General features: G+C 35.8%; 2 protein-coding genes across 3 annotated transcripts in view; one reads left to right on the top strand and one right to left on the bottom strand.

Annotated features, from left to right (window-relative positions):
* The window catches only part of ITGA4 (integrin subunit alpha 4), a 41956-nt gene extending 25163 nt beyond the window's left edge, over positions 1–16793 (top strand). The window contains exons 16-29 of one of the 2 annotated variants that reach the window (XR_014228259.1): positions 1632–1781; positions 3086–3162; positions 5879–6029; positions 6771–6869; positions 7319–7398; positions 7755–7841; positions 8400–8490; positions 9191–9298; positions 9573–9692; positions 11100–11219; positions 11729–11827; positions 12043–12162; positions 13011–13941; positions 16685–16793. Coding sequence is in view for 1 of the 2 variants with exons in the window: in XM_082312795.1 (XP_082168921.1) it covers positions 1632–1781; positions 3086–3162; positions 5879–6029; positions 6771–6869; positions 7319–7398; positions 7755–7841; positions 8400–8490; positions 9191–9298; positions 9573–9692; positions 11100–11219; positions 11729–11827; positions 12043–12162; positions 13011–13100 (1392 nt within the window). In the remaining variant the exon portion in view is untranslated. Of the gene's footprint in view, positions 1–1631; positions 1782–3085; positions 3163–5878; positions 6030–6770; positions 6870–7318; positions 7399–7754; positions 7842–8399; positions 8491–9190; positions 9299–9572; positions 9693–11099; positions 11220–11728; positions 11828–12042; positions 12163–13010; positions 16087–16684 lie in introns of those variants that run through there. The other variant, XM_082312795.1, reaches the window with a different exon arrangement.
* Positions 16253–23452, bottom strand: part of CERKL (CERK like autophagy regulator) — a gene marked incomplete at both ends in the record, with an annotated part of 58164 nt that continues 50964 nt past the window's right edge. Inside the window, 7 exons of the mRNA XM_082312796.1 lie at positions 16253–16334; positions 17118–17293; positions 18537–18633; positions 21683–21791; positions 21876–21904; positions 22243–22311; positions 22595–22772. Of these exons, the coding sequence (XP_082168922.1) occupies positions 16253–16334; positions 17118–17293; positions 18537–18633; positions 21683–21791; positions 21876–21904; positions 22243–22311; positions 22595–22772 (740 nt within the window). The remainder of the gene's footprint in view (positions 16335–17117; positions 17294–18536; positions 18634–21682; positions 21792–21875; positions 21905–22242; positions 22312–22594; positions 22773–23452) is intronic.

Here is a 23452-nt window from a genome sequence, read left to right as displayed (position 1 = left end):
AAATAGACTTATCTCCTGTAAAACCGTATCTAAGGGGGAAAAGAATCCTGTAAAGAAATACTAAGGACAGGGAATACTTAGATGTAAGGGGAAACAAGGGTAATAAAATAATGGACTAGTTTGCCCAGCCTTTTCTTTTAAATCCTCAAGGTAGCAATTCTGTGACCTTTTGAAGCAAACATCTATTAGGATGACTGGTGCAGTTGATCCTGCACAGAGGCTGGGAAATAGACTTAATTTTCTACAGCTACAAAAAAACCTGCAGGGAAAAAGTCTTCCATGTATTTTTCTTCTTCCTTTCTTTTACTTATTTTTTGTTTATGATACCATTAGAAGCCAATTTTTCATGATAAAGCTTCAGGGTAGAAAGGAAAGCTTATGTTATCTACTGGAAAATTGCCCAGATGCATCTCAACTGGTAGTTGCACCTAAGTGAATGTTACTTACAGGAGCAATGGCAAATTGCCACTTACTTATAAGAGTTTTGTAAGCTAAAAGACGTCTGACTGACAGCCGACCTTGTGCAGATTGCTGTACCAGCAGCAGCAGGTATTTGTGTAGGAGGAAGGATATGATTTGGCTCATCGCTTCCTATAGTCTATCATTAGTATTTTTTCCTCCATATAATTCAATTTTCTTTTTAATTCTTAATTAATAGCATTATAAGCATCTCCTTCCACCCACTGAGGTTTCTGTACTTGTATGAAGCTCCTAAAGTTAAGTAAGTGTGAATGTCTGTCAAGTACAGTCCTTGCAAGAGACAATGTACGTTTTATGTATTTTGAGTAAAGACTAATTAATAGCTAATTAGTATAATGGAAGTAATATAAAGCAGATGCAGAGAAGACCTTGTGGAAAATTATTATGAATTAGATAATATGTGATTTGGCCAAAGCAAGCTTGCAGATAAGAATTAAAGTAGTGGCCATGTGGAGGGACAATCAGTGTCTGTCTATCTCCTACACTTAGGGAATAATTTAATCAGGTTTGCTATTGTTAGTACTCGGTGCTTCAAGCTGTTCAGTTTTCACAAGTAGGTAGTTTGGGCTCTGATCTGCAACCTTCCTACACAGTCAAGGCTTCATGTACAAAATGGTCATTTATTGAGGAGTTTAATCTTTTTAATACAGAATAGGAAATAAAGAGGCAGAAACATAAAATGCAGTCATGACCTGATTTAGTGGTACTGTGGGAGAACTCCTTTTGATTTCATATAGAAATATCCATGGGTTTTGTCCGGCATTAGCCCACTGGTTGATTTTCTCCATTTTAGCCAACTTTTCCCTATTTTTCTATTTGGGCAGTACAGCATTTCATAGGTGTGTAAGGCAGTATTATTGACAGAAATAAGTTCACTATTCAATAAGACTCGTTTTAATAAAAGAATCTTCCATTCTGAAATGCCTGATGCTGTCATTGAATGTATTATGCTTTTCTGCATCTGATGACCTCTTTCAGCAACAAAGATGTCTGGAAAAGTATATGAACCATATGGCATATGAAATTATTTAACATGTGAAAAAATAAGTGTTCCTGTTTAAGTTAGTTCTAGGGAACCTTATAGTCTTTAAAGCATAAGCATACATGTCTTATCTTATATGATTAACTCATTAGGTTTCCAATTTTCATAGAAAGATATAAGGGATATCTTGACTCCTGTACATGTTGAAGCAAGTTATCATCTGGGGCATCATATTCTACAGAAAAGAAATGCTCAAGAATTTTCACCACTTCAACCCGTTCTTCAACGGAGGAAAGAAAAAGATGTTATAAAAAGCAAGGTTAGTGTATGAGTTCTCTTTTTTCAAATGCAGTAAGTAAATATTCACGTTTCAGTCTTCAGTTAAAAAAAGCTTCACACATCCATAGCACGTGAAGGAATGCATTTTCCAGACCAGCACCTAGTGCCTTGATCTTAATTAATAAACCAGCATGCTAAAAAATGCCTTCTTTTTCCCAAAAAAAAAAAAAAAATTTGCAGAACTGGTATACAATTTGTATTATGTTCGTTTTGTTTTTTTTTTTTTTTTAAAGAAAAAGGGTATGTACCGAGAACTTGCAAGAATATATATTATTATATACCTCAGAACACACAGGTATGAAATTCACTCTTTGAAATATTCATTCTTTTTAAACTACACAGGATGAGTCACTTTCCGGTATAAAATTGTTCTTTAAAATTAATTCTGTGTTAAATGCACAATATTGTGTTGGTATTAATCTTGAAGTGTTTCAATGATGCTGCTGAAATACTAGTTCTGTGAAGGTATTGCAGGTTTTCAAACACAAAGTCTGGGGGCGGGGGGAAAGAGTGTATTCTGTGTTCTTAAATGAGTATGAAATTAACTCTTTTCTCAAAAAAACTTATTAAGAGTTAATAGACTTTTACTCTGACTTAAGCAAAAGTCAGGATGCTCTGAATTTTTAACTACCGAATGGTCATAAACATATTATGACTTTTCACAAACAGTAAGCTTCATGTAATTCAGATACAGTTGGCTATTAGAACTCTGAGAGATATAAAAGCTCCTTTTCAATGGCATGATTTTCCTTTTCATTCAAAATTTTGTTTTAGAAACCACAGAGTTAGAGAGAAAGAGGGTGGTGTTGGATATAGTGACATAACTGTGCTCTATAGCATACTGATAACCAAGGCACGGACACATGCAACTCATGGTGCGTCTAGTCTCACCAGACCTTACTAACAGTATGATAAGTAAAGTTTGTGTAATGAAACTCTCTTGTAAACGTTAATGGGCTGTATCACAGGAGAGACTGCGGAGAACTCCGTTCTGGATCCTCTAAAACACTCTGCCCTTTTTATGTACTACTTTTAAAAAATCAGCTGAACATACACCCACTGGTTTAACTGTGAGAGATGGAGTCTGGAAAGTCTCTCTGTTGTTATTCTGGGTGTGCAGAATGTGTTTGGAAAATGGCAAATCATAGCCTGGTTCAGTTGTTTTTAGGAGAAAGAGCTATTAGCCCATTCCAGATACTTGGTACCAAGGTGATAGGTTTCTTACTTTTACTTACTATAATATGCATAATACACTAAAGTGCTTTTTTTATTTGTCTTTTATAGTTTGTTTTTGCAAGATTTTGCTCCCAAGAAAATTGTTCTGCTGACTTGCGAGTTTCTGGAAAAGTTGCTTTTCCAAAGTAAGTATAATGGGGCTTTCATTTTTTTGGAAGAGGTTCAATAAGATTTAGTCTAAATTATTCTTTAATCTTTTGTATGTAAAGAATATTAATTTGCAAAAGTAGACTATGGACTCCCTGAGAAAATATGAGGAGTAAAGCTGCGTTTAGTTGATGAATATTTTAAAATTGTAAATCTTCCAGGAAATGTAACAGACGTGTATCATTGAAGAACTGCTCTTGCATAATTAGAAGACTTTACAGCTCATAAAATATATCTTCTTCACAAAAAAGTAAACTTGTATTCTACACTTCATATATAACTGGGCTGAGATACAGTGCACAATGCATACTCAATATGTAGACATCATAACTACTGTTAAATTGACAAGCTATCAATTATTTCTGCTGCTTTTATGAAGATAGTGTACTTGCACTGTAGAAAGAAGATACTTCAGTTTTGTACCAAGACATTGTTATAGTTATTATTTCAATTATAAAATAATTAAGTGGCTTTTTTTCCCTCATTTACTTAAGAATATTACATCTTCAGTTTTATACTGCTCATTGAGACACCAGATGGTTGAGTATTATGTGAGGTTTAGACTTCTTTTCTCTACATGAATTAGCTTGAATTTTCCAAAATTAATTTTGTTTTGTGATTTTTCATTTACATCCCTAATTTTTTTGATATACCCTTTAGAATGTTTCGGATTTTCCCATTCCTTCCAATTAGGTATCATGTTTAAATCCTGTTATTATGCAAGATAATTAATGCATTTTCAAAGTATTTAAATACAATTATTATTGTCTTGCAGAATCTGTATTACACCAAGCAATACTTTGTGAGATATGCTTCTATTTAGCATCATCTTTGGAATATTTTAAGCCATGTACCACAGTTTCTATTCAGAATGGATTTTAATGATTTCACTTTAAGTTATATTTTATCATCACAACCTTTTTCTTTATTGAATATACTACTTCAAAGCAAGAAATATGGGTTGTTGGTGCGCAAAAATAGATACTGAACGTGTTGTGAATCTCAGCTAGTTAGGTATTTTGTGTGTGACCTGGATTTTCTTGTGTAATTTATCACTTTTAAAGTCGATGCTACTTTAATCGAGATACTAGGTTGAACAACCTAAAACGACACTGAAAGAGGATGACAATCACATAATGCTGATTAATCATACCTGTGTGATCCGGAGCACAAGCTTTTTCATCTTCATAGGTTTCAGAATAAGATTAGTATCTTTCTGCCTGCTTTAACGTGTGGCCTGTAGCATGAGTCTGAAGCCCTTTGGTTTTCTTAGGCTTGAAGGTTATGTTATTTGAATGATGATAAACTTTTCAGAAAGAAAGATGGTGCAGCATTTCCATTCATGACATTAGCAATGCAGGTTTTTAAGTACTTCAAAGCTCTAAGAAAGGAAAACAGATTACAACATACCTGCTTGGCATTAGGTACCAGTAGCAGATTTTCAGTGTAAATAAATCGGCTAAATATCTTGATAAAGTGTGAAGTATCACCTTAAATTACATTGTGCCCCTAGAATCTCGATTTAAAACTAGTTAGCTGTGAAGCGTTAATTTATTTTGTCTAGACAGAATGCATTCATTACCCTTGAACAACAAAGCAAACACTTTTAGTCTTAAAAGAATGAAATCAAATAGGGGTGTCAATGTAATGCTTTACTTACTGAGTTATGAGTCTTTGTGTATACACTATCATGTTTTGTTTAAATTGCTTAGATTTTGGCCTGCTGTGTAAATTTCTAGTCCGCATCATGCATTTTTTAATGAAGAATGAAATATGATTACCGGGGAAAAGCTCTAGTTCAGCTTTGTTGTAGTCCCAGATGTGCACCTGGTGCTTTTGTGTACTTGTGTGTTAAGCTGGGAGGCATCTCTGTGACAGCATCTTGTTAATGAGCTTGCCTTTAATGCAGATAAGAGGACTGAACAGTAAGCATATAACTAGTAAAACAACTTTAAAATTTAACCTAAACGTAATCAAGCTACTGAAATGTTAACATTGTGTTTTTCTTTAATTCGCTTTTGTCTTGGAACCTATCTGCTTATGCAGTGCTTTTACCGTCTGTTGCTTTTCGAAGTGCCAGCTTCTCTCCCAAAGGTGTTCAGTGACTAATGCTTTGGTTTCAAGCCAGAATATCTGATAAATGTCTATTTCTAGGCAGCCTTTCTACAAGTCTTAATTAAACTTTAATGTCAAGCTGAAGTTTACTTTTAGCCCCCCATAGGGTGTCTGTACTTGTAACATGATTATAGAACATTACATAGATCATAAGATAGGCGTGTTCGCTTGCCCTCTCTGTGACCTGTTTCATATTAACTCAATCCTATACTTAAGAGTACAAAGAGTGAATTTTGAAATAACGTCTGAAAATACTGTAGCAGTGGCACATTGCTGTTCTCGTCTGTAAAGGAAAGGACCTATCTTGTAAAAGCCAGAAGCACGACTGGCCTGATAACAGTTTTCTTGCTCTCGCATTAGTAACCTCAGGCCTTAAAAAGCGCAGTACTGGAGTTGACCGTCATATAACTGGTGTAGTACCTTCAGTGACAGGACTGAGTAAAAACTTCCCTAATGATCCCCAACTGAGCTTTGTCAGAACCAAATGAAATTAACTAAAAGAGCATTGGTGACAAATTTTTGCATAGAAGCTGTATATAGAATTACTTTTCACTTATAGTATGATAATTGTTTTCACAGGCCTCATGATAAGAAAACATATCTTGCTGTTGGGAGTATGAAGACTTTATTGTTGAACATTTCTCTGCTCAATGTTGGAGATGATGCATACGAAACTGTCCTCCACATTCAAATCCCTAAAGGTCTTTATTTCATCCGAGTTTTAGAATTGGTAAGAAAAAAAAAAAAAAATCTGTCAACAGTAATCCTTTGATATTTTTCTTATTCAGCCAGACATTTTTCAAATTATGTCAATGGATTGTTGAGTTTCTTTATATACTGACAACCTACACCCCCCCAAAAAAAAGCTGACAAAACTCCAGTTTCTATGTTCTCAGATTTCTAGCTACCTAAACCACATGCAATTTAATCAGTACTGGTGACTTAAATAATTTCAATAACAGGATTTTATGGTAACAGCTAAAATTAAAAAAACTTTGGTTTCTAAATGCATTTTAGGATGTTACTGCTACTTTTTGTCTGATGATCATGTTTTCAGTGATCACAAAGATCTCACTGAATCTGCTCTTTTTCACAGATATATAGTCTTATGAAGAAGTAATAAATCTAATTGTTCTCTCTTTCTGCCTTTAAAAAGAACTGTTCTCTGTGTAAAATCCCCCTGCCACCTTTCAGAGGTTAACTTTAAACTTGAGTGGGTCTGGGTCTGATGCGTACACCTTAGCTTCACTATTAGCAAACAGAAGATGAAGTAACAGGAATCAGTAATTGATATAAGAGTGTGTTAAAGTAGTCACGAATAATATGAATGTTCTGTATATTTGCATCAGTGAAATAACAAACACCTATTCAGGGAAATATAAACCACCCAATTTCAGTGTGTGCGTGTAATTGGAAATGTCTGAAAAAAGCAGTTTTATTTTAATCATTAATAATTTTTCCTTTGTTCTAGGAAGAAAAACAAATACATTGTGAAGTATTAGATAAAGAAATTCATGCCGTGAAACTTGAGTGCAGCGTTGGTTATTTATATGTAGATCAAAAATCAAAGGTAAACTATGTATGAAGGTTCCTAGCTTTAAAAACACCCTAAATATGTTATCAGGATTTTCAGTGGGGGGGGAAACTTGTCTTTCAGAATCTCTCCTTCGTTCCCAAATAACGTCTTTTATCATGTTGGTATCTGAATCTCTCTGCTACTTTTAAAGTTAGTTGCTTAAACACTCTCTGGAATAATTCATTAAGGGACAACATTGTTTGTATTATGTATGAATTGATTGTGCTTGGCTTCCTGGACAAGCAGGCTGACTAAGGCTATGAACAAATGTGTTAGGTCAACAGAAAGAGTGTGGAAGACACAAAAACCAAGTATTTTCTTACTTCTGAATTTTTTTAGAGCAGGAAATTCTAAATGAGTTTAATAAAATATTATTTAAATTATTTAAACTGTGTTAAGACACACTATCAGTTGATGTAAAGAAAGTTTTGTTTGTTCTGCAGCTGGATTTTAGTTTCCTCTTGGATGCAAGCTCGTTTACCAGAGCAGAAGATGACCTCAACATCACCATTAATGCTACCTGGTAAAGTATAATAAAAATTGCTCAATGAAAAATATTACTAGCTTTGAAAAACAGAATAGGGAGCACTGGAAAGATTTAGCAAAGCACAATTGCAAGAAAGCACATTGGTTGCAAATCTGTAGAGAAAGGGAAATTACAAAAACCCCAGATAATCAATATTTAAATAATGAACAGGTTTCTGCCTGTATAAAATGTTCTTTTTTTTTTTTTTTTTTTTACTGCCCAACATGTTGTTATCAATAAAATATTTTTGTTTCAATAAGCCGAAAGGTCTGTTTAACATTTGTTTGTAGAAATAATGCATAGCATATGATGATGCATTCGATAGTCATTTTTCTCTCATTGCGTTTTTTTAGTAAAAATGAAGATGGGAACATGTTGCTGGATAACACACTAACTTTAGTTGTACCTCTAAAATATGAGACTGAGTTAAATGCTCATGGGTAAGTCAGCTATTGCTATACCTGCATATCCATAGAACTGTTGTCTTGTTACTATTCTAAATTCCAAAGCTTTTAAGCAGAAGCATGATGTAGCTGAAAAATCCTGGGAATGAGATGGCACAGCTATCCTGGGGTCTGACCCAGACACTTCTAAGGTTTTGTTTCCACTACTGTGAGATGAGACCAGTGATATCTATGGTGCTTTGAACTTGTCTCTTAACAGACTAATACTTTCTAAGAACTGGAATATTTTTTATAGAAAGAGGTATTTAATAAGAGCACAGCAGATCCTCACATTCCTTGCTTAACTTGGACCATGTTCTGGGTTTGTTGTGGGGCATTCATGGAGCATAGTTTTGGGTGACGATTTGTGACTTTTTCTGATTCATCTGCCTTTTTAAGAGGAAAGAGTACAAAGGTAGAGGACTTCTACTCAGTGTTCCTAGATTTACTTAAACACAAACTCAGGTATTTTCTTACTGGAGATAGCATGGAGCAGAAAGTTATGCTAATGATATATAGCAATTCTGTTAATTAACAACTTCTAAACTATTGTAGATTCGTATCACCGGCTTCATTTGTTTATGGAACTAATGAGAATGATTCACCAGTTACGTGTATGAAGGAGAATATCAACTTCACTTTCCATGTAAGAGTTTTTCTTTGAAAACCTTATTACCCTTGTTTTGAAGGTTAACGCTTGGATTTCCAGTGCATCTAATGACAGTCTGCACAGTCAATAAGGGAACTTTTTTAAGAGTACAAGGGCATGGTGAGCAACTTCTGTGCATTAGTGATGGGAAGGGGCTGTTAATCCCTCTTTGAACACTTTTTTTGCTCTGGACAATCTTCCACTGAATGGTCAAAGAAACAATACTTAGCACAAGCAGGATTGAACGTGGTAGGGCAGTTCTGACTTGCCACTTCGTCCATTAAGAAACACTTTAAAAGGAATTATCTTACAGTAAGCAAAAGGAACTAGGAGCTCCTTATAAGAGGATCTATAGGTATCAGATTTGTCTCCAATGGATTAAAAGCAGGAGTTAGACATTAATCTCCCCTAGTTCCTTTTGCACATTCTCCCAGAAGGCAGTCTGTATGACCTCAGGGTAGTCATCACAGATTAGCGCTACTTACTCATTGGCTTCAGAGAAGTGAAGGGTTCAGTAAGCCTACAGAATGAATTAAGCAGAATGTTACATCTCCTAGCAGAATCCACTTTCACGACAGCGTAACAATGCAGGTGCTAACCCATTCTGTGAAGTTTTATGTATTTATATATATACTTTTGTTACTTGAATAGCTACCATGAATTAAAGCTTTAAATGTATACCATTCTTCCCCACAAGGTCATGAGTGCAGGACCAAGCATGGCTCCAAATACAAACTTAGAGATAATGATACCTAATGCTTTTCCACCCAATGACTTCAAGTTATTCAACACATTGGATGTCAAGGTAAGCACAGGTTACTTAATATAATTTTCTTAGCTATATGAATTTTATGAAAAAGAGAAGCAGAGCATAGCAGAACTAGGTACTAAATATGTGTTCAGTTTGTTAGCTACAGTGAAGCAAAGTGAACAAGAACAGGATGATCTTCAGCCCCATGTGCTTTAGAATTCTGAAAGTAAAATTTACATTCCTTTTGAGCTTCTTGCCTTTCAGAAATCTGTATTCTCATTATTATCTGATGTTTCAATTCTAACAGTGATGTTGTTTTTGTTTCCAGACAACAGTTGGCCAGTGCTTCTATAATAACTATCCCAGAAACTGTAGTGCAGCACAAAAAAATGAGAACATATTAAAGGATGTTGTCACTTTCTTTTCAAAGTCTGCTAAGAGACAAATGGTAAGGTCTGCTTTTGGCATCAGTAGGAAATAAATGACTGTATGAATGAGCCTTAAGGCAACGGTATATCTTATATAATGAGGTCACCAGAGCAGTCTTCCAAGGATTTGTGGTGGGACCTGTGATAAGTTCAGCGTAGTCATAAGTGACTTTAGTGAAAGAGGTGAGAACTGAGATGAGGAAGTTGATTAATGACACGTCACTGAAGTCGGTGTGGATGACGGTCACCTATGAGGAACTGCCGAAGGGTTACGTAACTGAATGAGTGGGCAAACGAACGGCAGACGAAATTCAGTAACAAATGGAAAATGATGCATATGGGAAAAACAGTCTTAATTTTAATTATGTGAAGTATGCAGATCAAATATTCATTGCCTTTTCCACATCAAAAAAGCACCATCAAATGTAAATAATAGGAGCCAGGTTAAAAAAAAAAACAAAAGTAGTACTCATGGTGGAACTTCTTACTGAAGGGTGTTATGAATACTAAAACTAAGTGGATTCCAAGGGAGACTATACAAGTTAATGGGACTGGAAGTCATGAAGAGTTATAAAATATACGGAAATCATTTTTGGCTCGGAAAGTTCTTATTAAAAATATTTGGGAGGCTAGGGGAATATTGTACACACCTGGCCTGTTCAAGCTCATTTCTCTGTACCAGCTTATGGACCCTGCTGGAAATCAGATACTCGAGTATGTAGTCCAAACCAGAACTGCTATTCTAGTGTTACATTTTTGAGGGTTTGTTCTGATAGAAATCTCTCTGTCCTGCAACTTGCATTTGATAAAGTACAATTTTGTTTAATACTTTCATCTTAAAAGAAGCTGGACATTTTTAAATATGTTGATTTGGGACTTTAAGTAAGCACGTTACAAGGAACATCAACCAATGATTGAGAGACAGCCTGCACTAGAATATCAAATCAGAACTTAGGCACTGCAGTCTTGGATAAAGAATATAACCATGTACAGGCTCGCTTTATTGTCTTCTCCAAAGCTGAGTGAAATGGTGCTAGCTGTCAGTGTACAAGTGTAAGGATCAATCAGTTATACTGTTTATACTGGATACATATAGTCATTGTCATTTATCATTCTTGATAAAAGCTAATTCGAAATAACTGTAAAAAAAAAAAAACCAAAATATGACAATTGTTATTTTTGAGTCTAAAAAAAACCTGCAATTTTAAGAAAAATGACCAGTTCTCTTCTGTAACAATTAGGTTGGTTCCTTGTACTGTTCTTTCAGCACCCATGGATTGACAGTGATGGATGACAACCTAAAGTTACACCCCGACTTTTCAAGAATAAACATGGATCTTTTTATTTTACTTGGTTCCTGAGTGTCTTTAATACTAAGATGATAAACTCAGTAAACTTAAGTTTTAATCTTTCCCTCCCTTCTACAGTACTGCATGAAAAAGGACAGCCTTTGCTTACAAATATATTGCAAGCTTGGAAACATGGAAAGTGGAAAAGAAGCAACCGTTCAGTTGCATCTGGAGGCTACTCCTTCCCTTTTAGAAATGGTAACATAAATTTTTCATATTTGAGGGGAGTATTTCAAGGCATATTTGCAGTATTCTCTGCATAGAAATTCTAGGCATTAATATATTTTTGCAGACATTATGATTAAATCCAAATCTTTTACATGTCAGCTATTTAATGTTTTCAATGCTAAGTCTCAAGGTGATATATGAAAAATGAAAACCACTGAAAAATATGTGTTTTAGAGTATCACTTTATTTTATAGTATGTGTTGCTTTGCCTGTTCTGTCTGGGTTATGTAGGATTGGGATTTAATTTCAACTCATAATTGTACTTTTCTAAGAAAAGCAGCATGGATGTGGACTTAAGTAAAATCCAACTGGGCTTCATTCCAGCTTCTGGTACTAATTTGTTTTGTGATCAGAAAAAGGCACCATTGTGTGTTTATGTGAGATTCTGTTTCTGTGAGCAGCTGTGTTACCATTTTTGCTGGGTAGGAATTAATGTGTTGAAGTTATTTTTTAAAAGATAGGATTTTTTTTTTAATCAGGATGATGCATCAGCATTGAAGTTTGAAGTAAGAGCCACAGCCGCACCAGAAAAAAATGCAAAAGTTATTGAACTACGCAAGGACAAGCAAGTTGCATATGTAAGAATTCTCTTAATGAATTTGTGATAAACTTGTTAAAGTAGAAAAAGCAGCAGCAATTAAAACTGTGGAATTCCATACATATCTATACACAGGCAGTGACTACAGTGTAAATCACTTAAGAACGTAATTAATTTTCCGAGTTTGTTTTAATGTGGTTTGGGGGGGGGGGGGGGGGGAATCTATTATCACTAAACTTATTTTCTGCTTTCCAGGTCTATTTGGAAGGAGTGCACCACCAAAAGCCAAAATACCGTGTTACTGTGCTAATTATTGGAACAGGCTTAATAGTCGGTGTTACCTTGTTTTTGCTTCTTTCATTTATATTATGGAAGGTAGGTTTTCGGTATTTCACAGTTGTTCTCAAGTCAGGAATTCACACTGTTGGTGGATCTTTGGATCTGCTAATGCAGGTTAAAGGATAAATAATACTTTATTATGATCTGTCCTTTCTAAAGAAACATTATTCCGCCTGTAACTTGTGTTTTATCAAAATACTTCTCCATTTTCCTTCACTTTATCTTCTGCGTATTCTACATCTTCTGTTATTCAACACTACAGACCCCTTCCCATGTTTAATAAGGCGTGTTGTGTTTGCAAATAATTTATATAATTTAATGATATCAAATGGATCATTTTTTTGATCATTTTAATGTCACTTGATGCTTGTAGACTATTAGTCATCATCATAGTTTCATGCCAGAATAAAATGTTTAAGATTTTAAACTGCAACATAAATGCTAAAAAAATCCTGTGCATAAGTAAAAAAGAAAACTATGAAGGAAGCAGCTTGTCTGACAAGTGATTAAGAGATTGTTAACTTCTTTACCTACATGGAGACTTTCTCCATCCATCGTTTTTCTCAGGGAAGCGTAGAAATGAAACAAATTTAACAGGAAGTTTTTATTACCATTTCACATTTAAAAAAATACTGGATTCTGTGGACTGTTATAGTTCACAAGCCCTTACTCATTGCAGCAGTGTATTGGCCTCCCAAAAAGTAAAAGAAAAAGCAAACTCCCTTTTTTGATTGATGAGTAACACTCGATTACTTGGTATGACAACGCAATGGCAAATACCGTTGTTCATAAACACCATATATATGCATTTTATTTTAGTTCATCTTTTGCAGTTTAGATAACAAAGATTTGCTGACAACAGATTCCAAAATTATGTATTTCAGATTGGCTTTTTCAAAAGGCAATACAAACCGGTCCCTCAAGACAGAAGAGACAGCTGGAGTTTTACAAATGGGAACAAAGATGACAAATAAATGTTTGATTTTAAAATGAAGAATTTAAGATTCAGGTTAATTCACAGGAGAAACATCAGTGACAAGAAAACTGGTCTTAAGCTCACTATGAAAGTGGTAAAACAGGTTGTTTTGAAGTCTCTCGGTAATATTTGAAATGCCATGTGTATATTTGGTTTCAAACAGACAGAACACTAAAGATGATAAACAGAAGAAGAATTACCTACCGGAAAGAAGAATTTTTAGAAAGTAATAACGTTTGGCCAATCCTGGAAAATAAGATCTCAAACATGTTAGCATGAGTTACTTCTCTTCATTTTCAAGTTTCAATAATCTTTTGATTAGACATTCAAGAAGAAATCCTCCCTCATCTTGATTTGGCAGTTTGACAAGGGTAAATTAGCTTAAACCACTAGAAGGACTGTAAGTAGAGTGCACGGACAGAAAACAGCTATCAGAAGCTCTCTTGGGCTTCTGAAGGTCACCTCACAAGCTTTGGCTTCACAGGCACAGCCACAACACTTGCAGAGACTTAGGGACCCAGGCAAGCCAGGACCAGGAAGGTCAAAGGGGGAGTCAGAGCAAAGACTTCACATGATGACAAAACAGAGAAACCCATACCCAAAAGACTCCCAAATGCCAACCTTACTGGGCCAAATTTTATCTTTATATGTGCCACCCTTTACCTGAAAGTACTTAACAAGGAAGTCATTTCGAGAGCTAGCCTGGGTTCTTGTGAAGTTTTCAGATAAATACCATCCAAACAGGCATCCTCAGAAGCCACTCAGCAGAAAGGCAAATGACTGAATAGAAACGTGGTTCAAACCACTGCTCTGCTACTACAGGAAGTTTCTTCAGCTAGGTAAGTTTGCGCTGCCACCTAGCTTTGGTGAAATAGTACAATCCAGGCAAAAAAAAAAATGTTTCTTTGCTCTCCAGTACAACTGGAGAAGGTACAGCTTCTTCAATAGCTGAATTTATTGCAACAGCAGTATGCAATATGGCCTTTCTTGCCATGCCTTTGATGTCTTTCTGAACTGCAAGGAGAAATGAATGTAATGTGTACATACATTTTGAAGCTGCATCATCATACGGGAATTAGCCTGAGACTCGAAAGCAATACAGAGTGCCTTCAACAAACAAGCACTTTTGCTGATAGAATGTTTGGTGCCATAAAAGCCACATTGTCTGCAGACTCTAAAGGTATTGGGGACCATTTTGTAATTTCTTTTCAGTTCATTTGATGCCAAAGATGTGGATCACTCTAAAGTATATTTTCTCTCTCAAAATCTTCTGCAGTGTAAGGACAAATGAATGTGTATATATTTTTTAAAAAATCAAAATATGTGAAGAATGAAATATTTTCCTGCAACTCAATGAAAATATACACAAAATGCTTATCTTCCAAATGGCTTTAGTGAATTTTTGCACTTTAACCAAAATGTCTTTGAAGAGAAATTAGTTTGATATTACAGCATATGGTGAAAAATATACCTCAAATACTGGAAGAAGCATTAACATTCTTTCTAGTACAAGCCATGCAAAGAAGTGAAACTAAAGCATTTTATTTCCCTTTGAAATAGTTTACGTAAGTCAGTACATGTGATAATGTTGCCTTGGAAATTGCATACTTCCCATTCATCCTTGGAGCTTTCAAGGCTGGACTGGATGAAGCCCTGAGCGCCCAGATCTGATCTCATAGCTGGACCCGCTCCGAGCAGGAGGTTGGGCAAGAGCCCTGACGGGACCCCGTCCACCCAAAGGATGCTGTGACTCTGATCCTACTCTGCAGCCACGACCTCCAGTGCAAAGAGCAAAACCAGCTATAAGATTCCTATAATTGCCTACAAAGCAGGCATTTGATTCTCTATGAATTTGGCCTTTACTGCTGGCCAGGTTTGCCCGCAGAAACTGCATGAGATTTCCAACAAGTGACAGCTTGTTCTTAGGAGACAAATAATCATTTGCAGTACTTTAGGTGCAGTGCTGCTTTGTCTTGCATATTTATCGCAGGTAAGAATTTTTCAGAAGTAGTATTTAAAATCGAATAAAATATAGTAGCTATAGATCCCATGTAAAGGCCTTGATTTAACCAACTCATAAATGACTGGATTTCACATTATACTCGACTGCTTACTGAAAAAAGAACTTAAAGCAACTCATTCTAGCCACAAGATAATGCAGCTTTCACACCATTATTTGTCAGCCACCTTCTGAACGATTCATAGACAAGTGAACAGGAAAACATTCATTATCCCCGTGGTCCTGCAGACAGACAAACGTTTCAGTCTGCTACTTTTCATCATCTCAAAGAAAGCCAGTTCCCAGAAAGAATATAGTCTTTAATTTGCTGTCATTTCAAATAAGTGTATTAAATATTTAATAAGTTACCAAAAAAACACTCATAAAAATTATGTTTATGCCTTATAAGGAAGCCATAAAAATTTAAGTCAACTCTAAGTTATTTATCATAACTTTATTCTCGGCAACAACAAAAACTATGCTGAATATCATTTCAGTTCTAGGATCAATAAAACATTTTAAAATATTTATTTTGTACAAAGAGTAGTCTCTAAAATAGATTTCAACAAAGAAAAGCCGTATAAGGACATCAGCATATTCTTTTGTATTACTGTTTGACTAGAAACGATTTGAAAGCAAGTACATTAAGGCAACATTAAAAATGATACCTAGAAATGGAAGTACTTGATTAAAAAAAATAAATCTATATTTTGCCACCATTCTTCAGCATGAGGTGGCCACACCTCCACTCACCAGCGCTCTTTGAACTGAGTTACCTGACGACATGGATAGCAGCAGCAGACTTAAAAGTATCTCATACTATATTTATTGCAAAAGCTAGAATAATTTTAAAGAAAAAAAAAATTGTTTCTTCTATTCTGATGGACACTTCTCAAACCCTAAATTTATAAGAGACCAATATAATCAGTTTTCATTTTTTCTTGGTAAGCCTAACAGTTTCTTTACAGTTAAATACAACCTGATAAAAATATATATCTCGGTAAAAATTTAAAACCAGAAATATTACAAACATCCCAGTTAAGCTTCTGCTACAACAACTGAATTCAGTGAGTGAAAGACTGGGACCTTGGAAAGCTGTGCATAGAGGTGAGAAAAGGATTCTTTAATAGAGAACTTGCAGCGTGTCCCTTCTATATGCAATTGCATGTTGCTTGGGAACTCTCCAGGTCATCGGTGTTCACTCCATAGAGATGAATAAGTTGAGGATGCACCCTGTGAAGTGAGGAAGTCAAAGTTTATCAATTCCCTTAACTCAGGCAATGGGTGTGCCACTTGGGGGGGGGGGGGGGGGGGGGGCACAGAACAAATGTATGAACTGCTATATGGAATAAAATCAGGTGAATTACATTTTGACAATTCCTATAAGATCGTCTTTAGAAGTACATAATTATATATCCTATAACATGATCTGCCTTTTACTTTACATACCAGACTGTTACTCTGAGCTCTGTGCCTTCCGCTAATCCTGTGCGTGTTGCAGAAGAATGTGCCACAGCCCCTTTAATGCCACCGATAATCCTCCTATTTCCCTATGTATTCATAGCCTCTTTCTTTGATTCCAGATACGGAGACTATTCTCAAGCAGCACTAAGTTTCCCACAATTGAACAACTATATGTTTTTATTAAGGTTACACACACTGCTTGTCGCAAAAGGAGCTCCTCCCAGGAGTCACAGGCCTTTCTCTACTTCTGTTCTCCTCGAAGAAACAAAAGAGTAAAGTAACAGGCAGAAAGAAGTGGAGCTGGAAGCTGATGAGGCAGCAGAAAGGAAAGGCCAAGTGGGTCATAACACACCTTTCTAAAGATGGGCACAAGGCAACAGGGCAGAGGCCCAAACAACGGCAAAGAGGCCAGACTGTGCAGTGTACAAAAGCACACAAAAGTACTGCTCCGACAGTATTTACAACACCCAGGTTTGGTGTCATCTGTATTACATTTAAGATTGCAGTACTAATCTGTTACAGGTATACAGTCCATGAACATGATAGCCTTACCGAACATGAACTTCTGATGCTTCTTCCATTAAGTCTCCATCTATATTCCAAGGGTAATTTCCTTCTGCAGAAGCAGCATTCAAATATGTATTTTCTTTGGCATCAAGCCCACTTTTAAGCCTTGGTTGTACTTTTACTTCTTGAACTGTGTAGGTCTCAACAAAGGGAAAATTGAACTAAACCAAACATAGATATATTAAATGAAGATGGAAAGATAGATGTGGTAGCTTAGCAACAAACTGGATTACTTGAAATTAAAAAGCTTGCTTTTTTTTTTTTCTTAAGTAGATGGGAACACTTAACTCTAGCTTTGACCGTATGAGGCATTATATATTCCAGCTAGCATTTATAGATTAACATGCTATTTTTATCCTAGATAGTGCCTCAGAAAAAATGGGAGTGTTCCATTTGCGTTCCCATATCGGACTTGCTCAGTTTACAGGTGAGGTGGTATATTTTGCACACGCCAAAGTGGCACATGCTTTCAGAATATGTGAAAGTCCAAGCAGATTTTTTCCTCTGCTCCCTTCATCTTTACCAGTAATCCTGTCCTAAATGAGGCTAGTTAGAATTCCAGTAAATGGTCACCTTAAGTTTCAAGGAGGGTCCACATCTCCTCATCTAATTTCTAACTACAAAGGCAGAAAGAAAAGCAAAGCTTTCCTCGAAAAGCATAACTGGAAAGCATAAATTATTTCTGAAATGCAGCTGTTGTTTGTTAGTGTGGTCACATGGAACTATCACCCACCTCTCCCTCAAACTCTCTTGACTGTTGAAGGGTTATCTAATTCAAACCTAAACCTTCTTGTAAAAGTGATTTCACATAATCCTGAAACATTTGAAGGAGTACCAGTATGCTTAGGCTGTGCATTGGGTATTTAGGACAGCAATAAGGCACTGTGTTTGGATGCTTCGTTTTTCTCTTCAAAGACAGAATAATGACCAAAATTTGAAATACAGTTCTGCAAACATTCGTAACTAGATGGAATGTATACCTGCTAAAAATCAATGGTCATAATCCGCTGCTACCTGCATAGCATGCAGTGACATGCTGAAATTATGGACTTTACCTATTTCTCCCAGAGTTGCATGATGCCCCCCAGTCCGTGCTTTTGATCTCTGTACTGCACAAAATTTAAATGTAGCGTGCGTTTCCGTTATTGTGGTGAAAGGGCTTTACACCCATAAAACTATGGTACAACACAAATACAATTTAAACCACAACAGATGGGCTGAAATAGGCTAATCGGTATTAGTCTAGTGATTTTAAAAAAAAAAAAAATCAGATAAAAAGGGGACTAATGTATTCTGACAGGAAGCTAAGTCTCCTTATGAGGATGCTAACATTAACTCTTACAGCATGTCTACCCTCACAATTAACTGTTCTTTTTATAATCACCAGAAAGAAATTAACAGTACCTGATTTTTTACGCTGGCGTATCTTTTCAGATGTTTTATAAACTCTGTTCGAGAAGTATTTTGTACAACAATAAGAGCCATGCTTCCATTATTCAACCTGAAAAGCAGACCAACTTAGTTCACAAAAGTAAATTCATTACTTTTGAAGTTTAATAGGCTCTTTGAAAGTCTAGATTTCAAAAAAAAAAAAAAAAAAAAAAGCAGCTACCCAGAGTAAATTAATAGAAGAGTCTCAATATTTTTTTAACTCTTTTTGCCAAATAAAAACCCCACCCCACCCTCTATAGATCAATATAAACTAGGCGATTGAGGTTATTTAGCACCTGTATATTTATAACACACACTGTAATAATAAAATTGTACTCCCTTATCAATATGTAGAATTTATTGAACATAATACATGTAATTTAAAAAAAAAAAAAACCTGCTTTTCTACTTAACAGATGATTTTTAAATGTCAGGGATCACAAATTTATCTTTATGCTTTTCTCTCCAACGAAGTATAATGATTACCACAAATGTTGTGAGGCAGAGCTTTACCAAGAAACCATCGCCATGATGCACACAAGCACATCCCCATCGTATAACCCAGTGCAGATGGGTTCCTTCACCTCCGCCATTAACACTCATGCTGGCCTAACATAGATCCTGAGCTTCAACTATGCTGATATTCAAACTCTCGTAGCAATTCTCAGTACAGTTCTACTTACACATTTCACAAAGCACATAGAAGTTAAAAAATGAAGGGAATTTTGTACCAGATAAAACAGTCATATACTAGACATTAATCAAGAAGAAACCGTACAGTGCAGGTACTCAATGGGCCTAAGTACGCAGTCACCATTGTTATTTTAGCATCTTTGAGAATTTGGGTCAGACAATGAGCTAGCATCAATCCACAGATTCCTTAACACAACTGTACCTTGTCACAGAAGCTAACAACCTGAATCTCAATGCAATCACGTCTAAGTCATAGAGACAAATCAATGTTCAACAAGAGTATCTAATGAACATGACGATGACTGCTGAGATTGTATTTTACATATAGATGATGTATTTCATATCTTCTGAATATATATGCATACATATGTATATATAGATGTATTTATTCAGCATGTATGCTTGGAAAATATGTTAAGAATGTTTACAAAAAAATACTTCCAGCCCACCACCACAGATCTCTCCCCACTCATAGTTCTCTGACTACTGAACGACTGCATCTGGAACGTTCTCAGGCTACGATACAGCACAATCGAGGGAGATAGATAATTTTTACATAACCATTAAACAAGTCACCTGGCGTAGCATTACTTCGCTGATTTAGAAAACAGTCATGGTGACATTGAAAAAGTTGCCTCCTTATCATATTTGCTGCAATAAAAGGGCGCAGCAGGCTACTGGGCAATGCATTCGGCACTATGGCCTTTTATCTTCAGAGATGACTTAGAATTCTCATTAATTCTCTTGAAAGGCCGATCTGCACCGAAGCACACCACCTATGCTGTGAGAAACAGATGTCCCACATGGCTCAAATAGTGCAGACAGTTAAACGTATCTTGACATGTTTCTGCAAATTTAGACTAGCATAACTAGAGTTACAGGCAGCAGTCAAAGCTTTCATTCCACTTCAAATGTCTTCATATGGCAAAAACCTCTTGGGGAAAATAGGACAGAGTGAAGAAACCTAGCTGAGTTTAGCTGGCACTTCCATAGTGAGTCTTGAGTCTCTAACAATTAGTGCAACGTTTATGTTTCTCATATTGCAAAGCCTTACAGTCACGATGCTATTCACCATGAGAAATGAAGCAACTGTCTGAAGAGCCTAGTCTTCCTACCCTACTAGCTGACTGCACTCCTAAGATTATTTTTAAAAAGAGAGGGGAAAAAAAAGATGTCCTTACATGAAAGGACAGGGAGACCCACTGAGCAACTACACTGTGGGAGAAACAGGCTCATTCAAACCTGCAATAATTGCATGGAGTTGTCATAAAGTTCCCTGTCACTGAGAAACAGGTGCCAGAACAGATGGAAAGAGAAAGCGAAGCTTAAAAAAAGACTAATTTCTTCAATTCTTGTCAGAATTTTTCTACTGACTGGTATATAACACACTAAATGCTGAGCAGAGTAAGTTCCTAAGAGGGAACAGCATCAGGGCACTATCTTGAGGTATACGAGGCTTAGCAGGACCCCTGCAGCAAAGAAAACTTCTCAATAAGAGTTTCGTGAAAACCATTTGTTTCTACATTGCTTCCAAGAAGTAAAATTCTACCAGATCAGCCAGTAATTTTGAAGAAAAACACCTGATCAATTCTAAGGCACATCTATTTTCACCTAATGATAATCAAATGAAACAAAACAGACTTATTCCATAAACTTCCCCAAGTTTTGTTTTTTTTTTTTTTAATAGATGCACACACACACATATATATATGAGTTTCTGCATTCATTTTCGAGGGACCGTGTTGTATTTCATGTACAGCTACAAAGTTTGTACTTGCTGTTCTGCTTAATTGTCAGCTGGATACATCAAGTACAAATATTTATCACCCGATAACTGTTTGGATCACCCCAAAACACGCTCTCAACAATGAGCTAAATGCAAAATGAGTCAATGTCAACAACCAGATTACATACTCATTTGTTTCCCAAAACCCTACATGTAGAAGCTGCATTTCCCAAGTTCAGAGAGAAAAAAAAAAAAGAAGAAAAAAAAAAAAAAAAGTGTGAATATCAGTTCTTCATACCAGGAGAAAGATTCATACTTGATTTTTGCTGGCTGTAAAGCAGAAGATGAGGGGCACCTTTATATTTGAAAAAATAAAAGCCAAGAAAGAAGTTTCTACATATAGCCAAATCCTATGACAGATGACTGCTCGATGACTACTACTTAAGTCAGACTCGCCAACTAATTTAGTCACAGCAATTATCCACTCATTATTCTAGTTAGACTGCTTGACCTTCTTTGCCTGATTCAAAAACTGATTACAGTTCCTGGGATTATCGAGTCTGCTGCAGTCCGTGCTCCCTCCCCCATTCCAGAGGGTCCAGACTACCTAAACACAGGCTTGTATTCTCGGAAAAGCCAAGGTCTTAAGGTAAGATATCAGAATTTATAGACATGACTAATTCTCTAAACCCCTACTGACCTCGTATTAGGTGCCAAGCCTCTTGGTGCCATTGAACAGAGACAAGGGATTGCCATAATGCTCACATTCAGGAAGTGACCCTGAATTTTGTGCCATTGATCCTTGCTACCTAAATATAACAGAGTAATTCTATATTACTCCAGTTTAACCGGCCACAGTTTGCTTTTAAATAATCACAAAAGCAAAAACTCACCCTTTTTTTTAATTTTCTCGTTCTTCTTTCTAAAAAGGTGGAAACATGTAGGTGAAATAATTTAAAGTCATTTTAGCACATTTAAGCAACATCTACTTTAGGAAAAAAGTAAGATCTCAATGGAAGAAAAGATTAACGGAACTGAACAAGCCAGTAATAGTGAGTGGAAGACTGCTTTGTAACAAATCCTCTATAGGGAACGTTTTACAAAGCGTACGAGTTTGCAGTTGTCAAAATAAATCTTTTTTTTTTAATAAAGATTGGTTTACCTGATGATCAAATTTGAACAAAATTAAGAATTTGTACAATTTTATCTTCAAAGACACATTTTTGTAGCTTTGGAGTTGTTTGGCTCAGTTTTACTTACTTGTCATTCTCATGAGAGTCTTCCTGTGGAATTTGTAGAGGTAGAAATGATAATTCACATTCCTCTGGCCTAGAAAAGTATTGATATTTACTATCATCATGTAAGCAAATATTCTGACTGCTAGACAGACTTTTATCCAAGTTAGGACGATTTTAAGGAGATGCTGAATATACAGAATTTACCTCTTCTTTAACTTGTAAGAGGAATATACATCACATCTTAGTTAAATCTGTCTGCAATTAAGAAGTCAAGATAGCTAGACTACTGTTGTCTATATTTTTACCACATTAATTATTGCATTTTCCTCAAGAAAATGAGAAATACTAGAAACATATAACAGCTCATGGCATACTTGAGATCTGCCAGTGCTTTGATAAAAGCAAAATCCTTCCGCTGGTTGGAGGGCATCCAACGGTGTTTTTCAGCCAAAGCTAGCGTCCTTGCACCAAAACCAAACATAGCTGAGAACCCAAACCGCAAAAGCTTGCTTGGAGTACTGAAAGTACAGACATCTACTGGTTGAATATGTCCTAAAATTCCAAAGATAAAGATCAGAAATGACAAATAACAGCTGTATTTCAAACAGAATACAACCTACCATTTCTTTTTCACCTATTTTAGCAGTGGGGAAAAAACTCCAGACTCTTCTTTCTTTAGGAAGTCAAGTTTTACTAATGGAAACCAGAATCAAGCTAGATATAATTAAGACTCTATAGAAATAGTCATTTCAGAGAACAACATTCAGATGCTTCAAAATGTTAAAATGGTTGTGGCAAAAATTCAGCTACTTCATCAGGCTGCAAAGGGTCTGACTCTTAATTCTATTCAAATTTTCAACAATTAGTATCAAAGAAAATGGAATAATGCTACATAAATATTTGCAACCATTTCACCAAATATTTGTAATGACTGAACATTGTACTGGAGGAGATACGGGAGCTCTTAAATGTAGGTTTTAAATGTATTTATGTTTACAGTTAGAGAATTTAGACATCTAATTCTGTTCAAGACCAGGTATATAATTTTTTTCTGTAATAGAACCTGGGTGGTTTCCATTAGATTGAGTGTCCCTGATTAAAAAAGACAGTTTTAGATTTTGCCTGTAAAGCGTTGGGTATTACTATCTAAGAAACAGAGCAAAGTCTCTTCCACTGCTGACTGCAAGGTCTAGAAAATAGATACTCAAGATGGACCTTCTCCATTATTCCCT

This window comes from Platalea leucorodia (assembly GCF_965183815.1).
Source record: "Platalea leucorodia genome assembly, chromosome: 5".
Lineage (NCBI taxonomy): Eukaryota > Metazoa > Chordata > Aves > Pelecaniformes > Threskiornithidae > Platalea > Platalea leucorodia.
The sequence above is the reverse complement of the archived record's forward strand: the minus strand, read 5'-3'. Positions and strand labels throughout refer to the sequence as shown.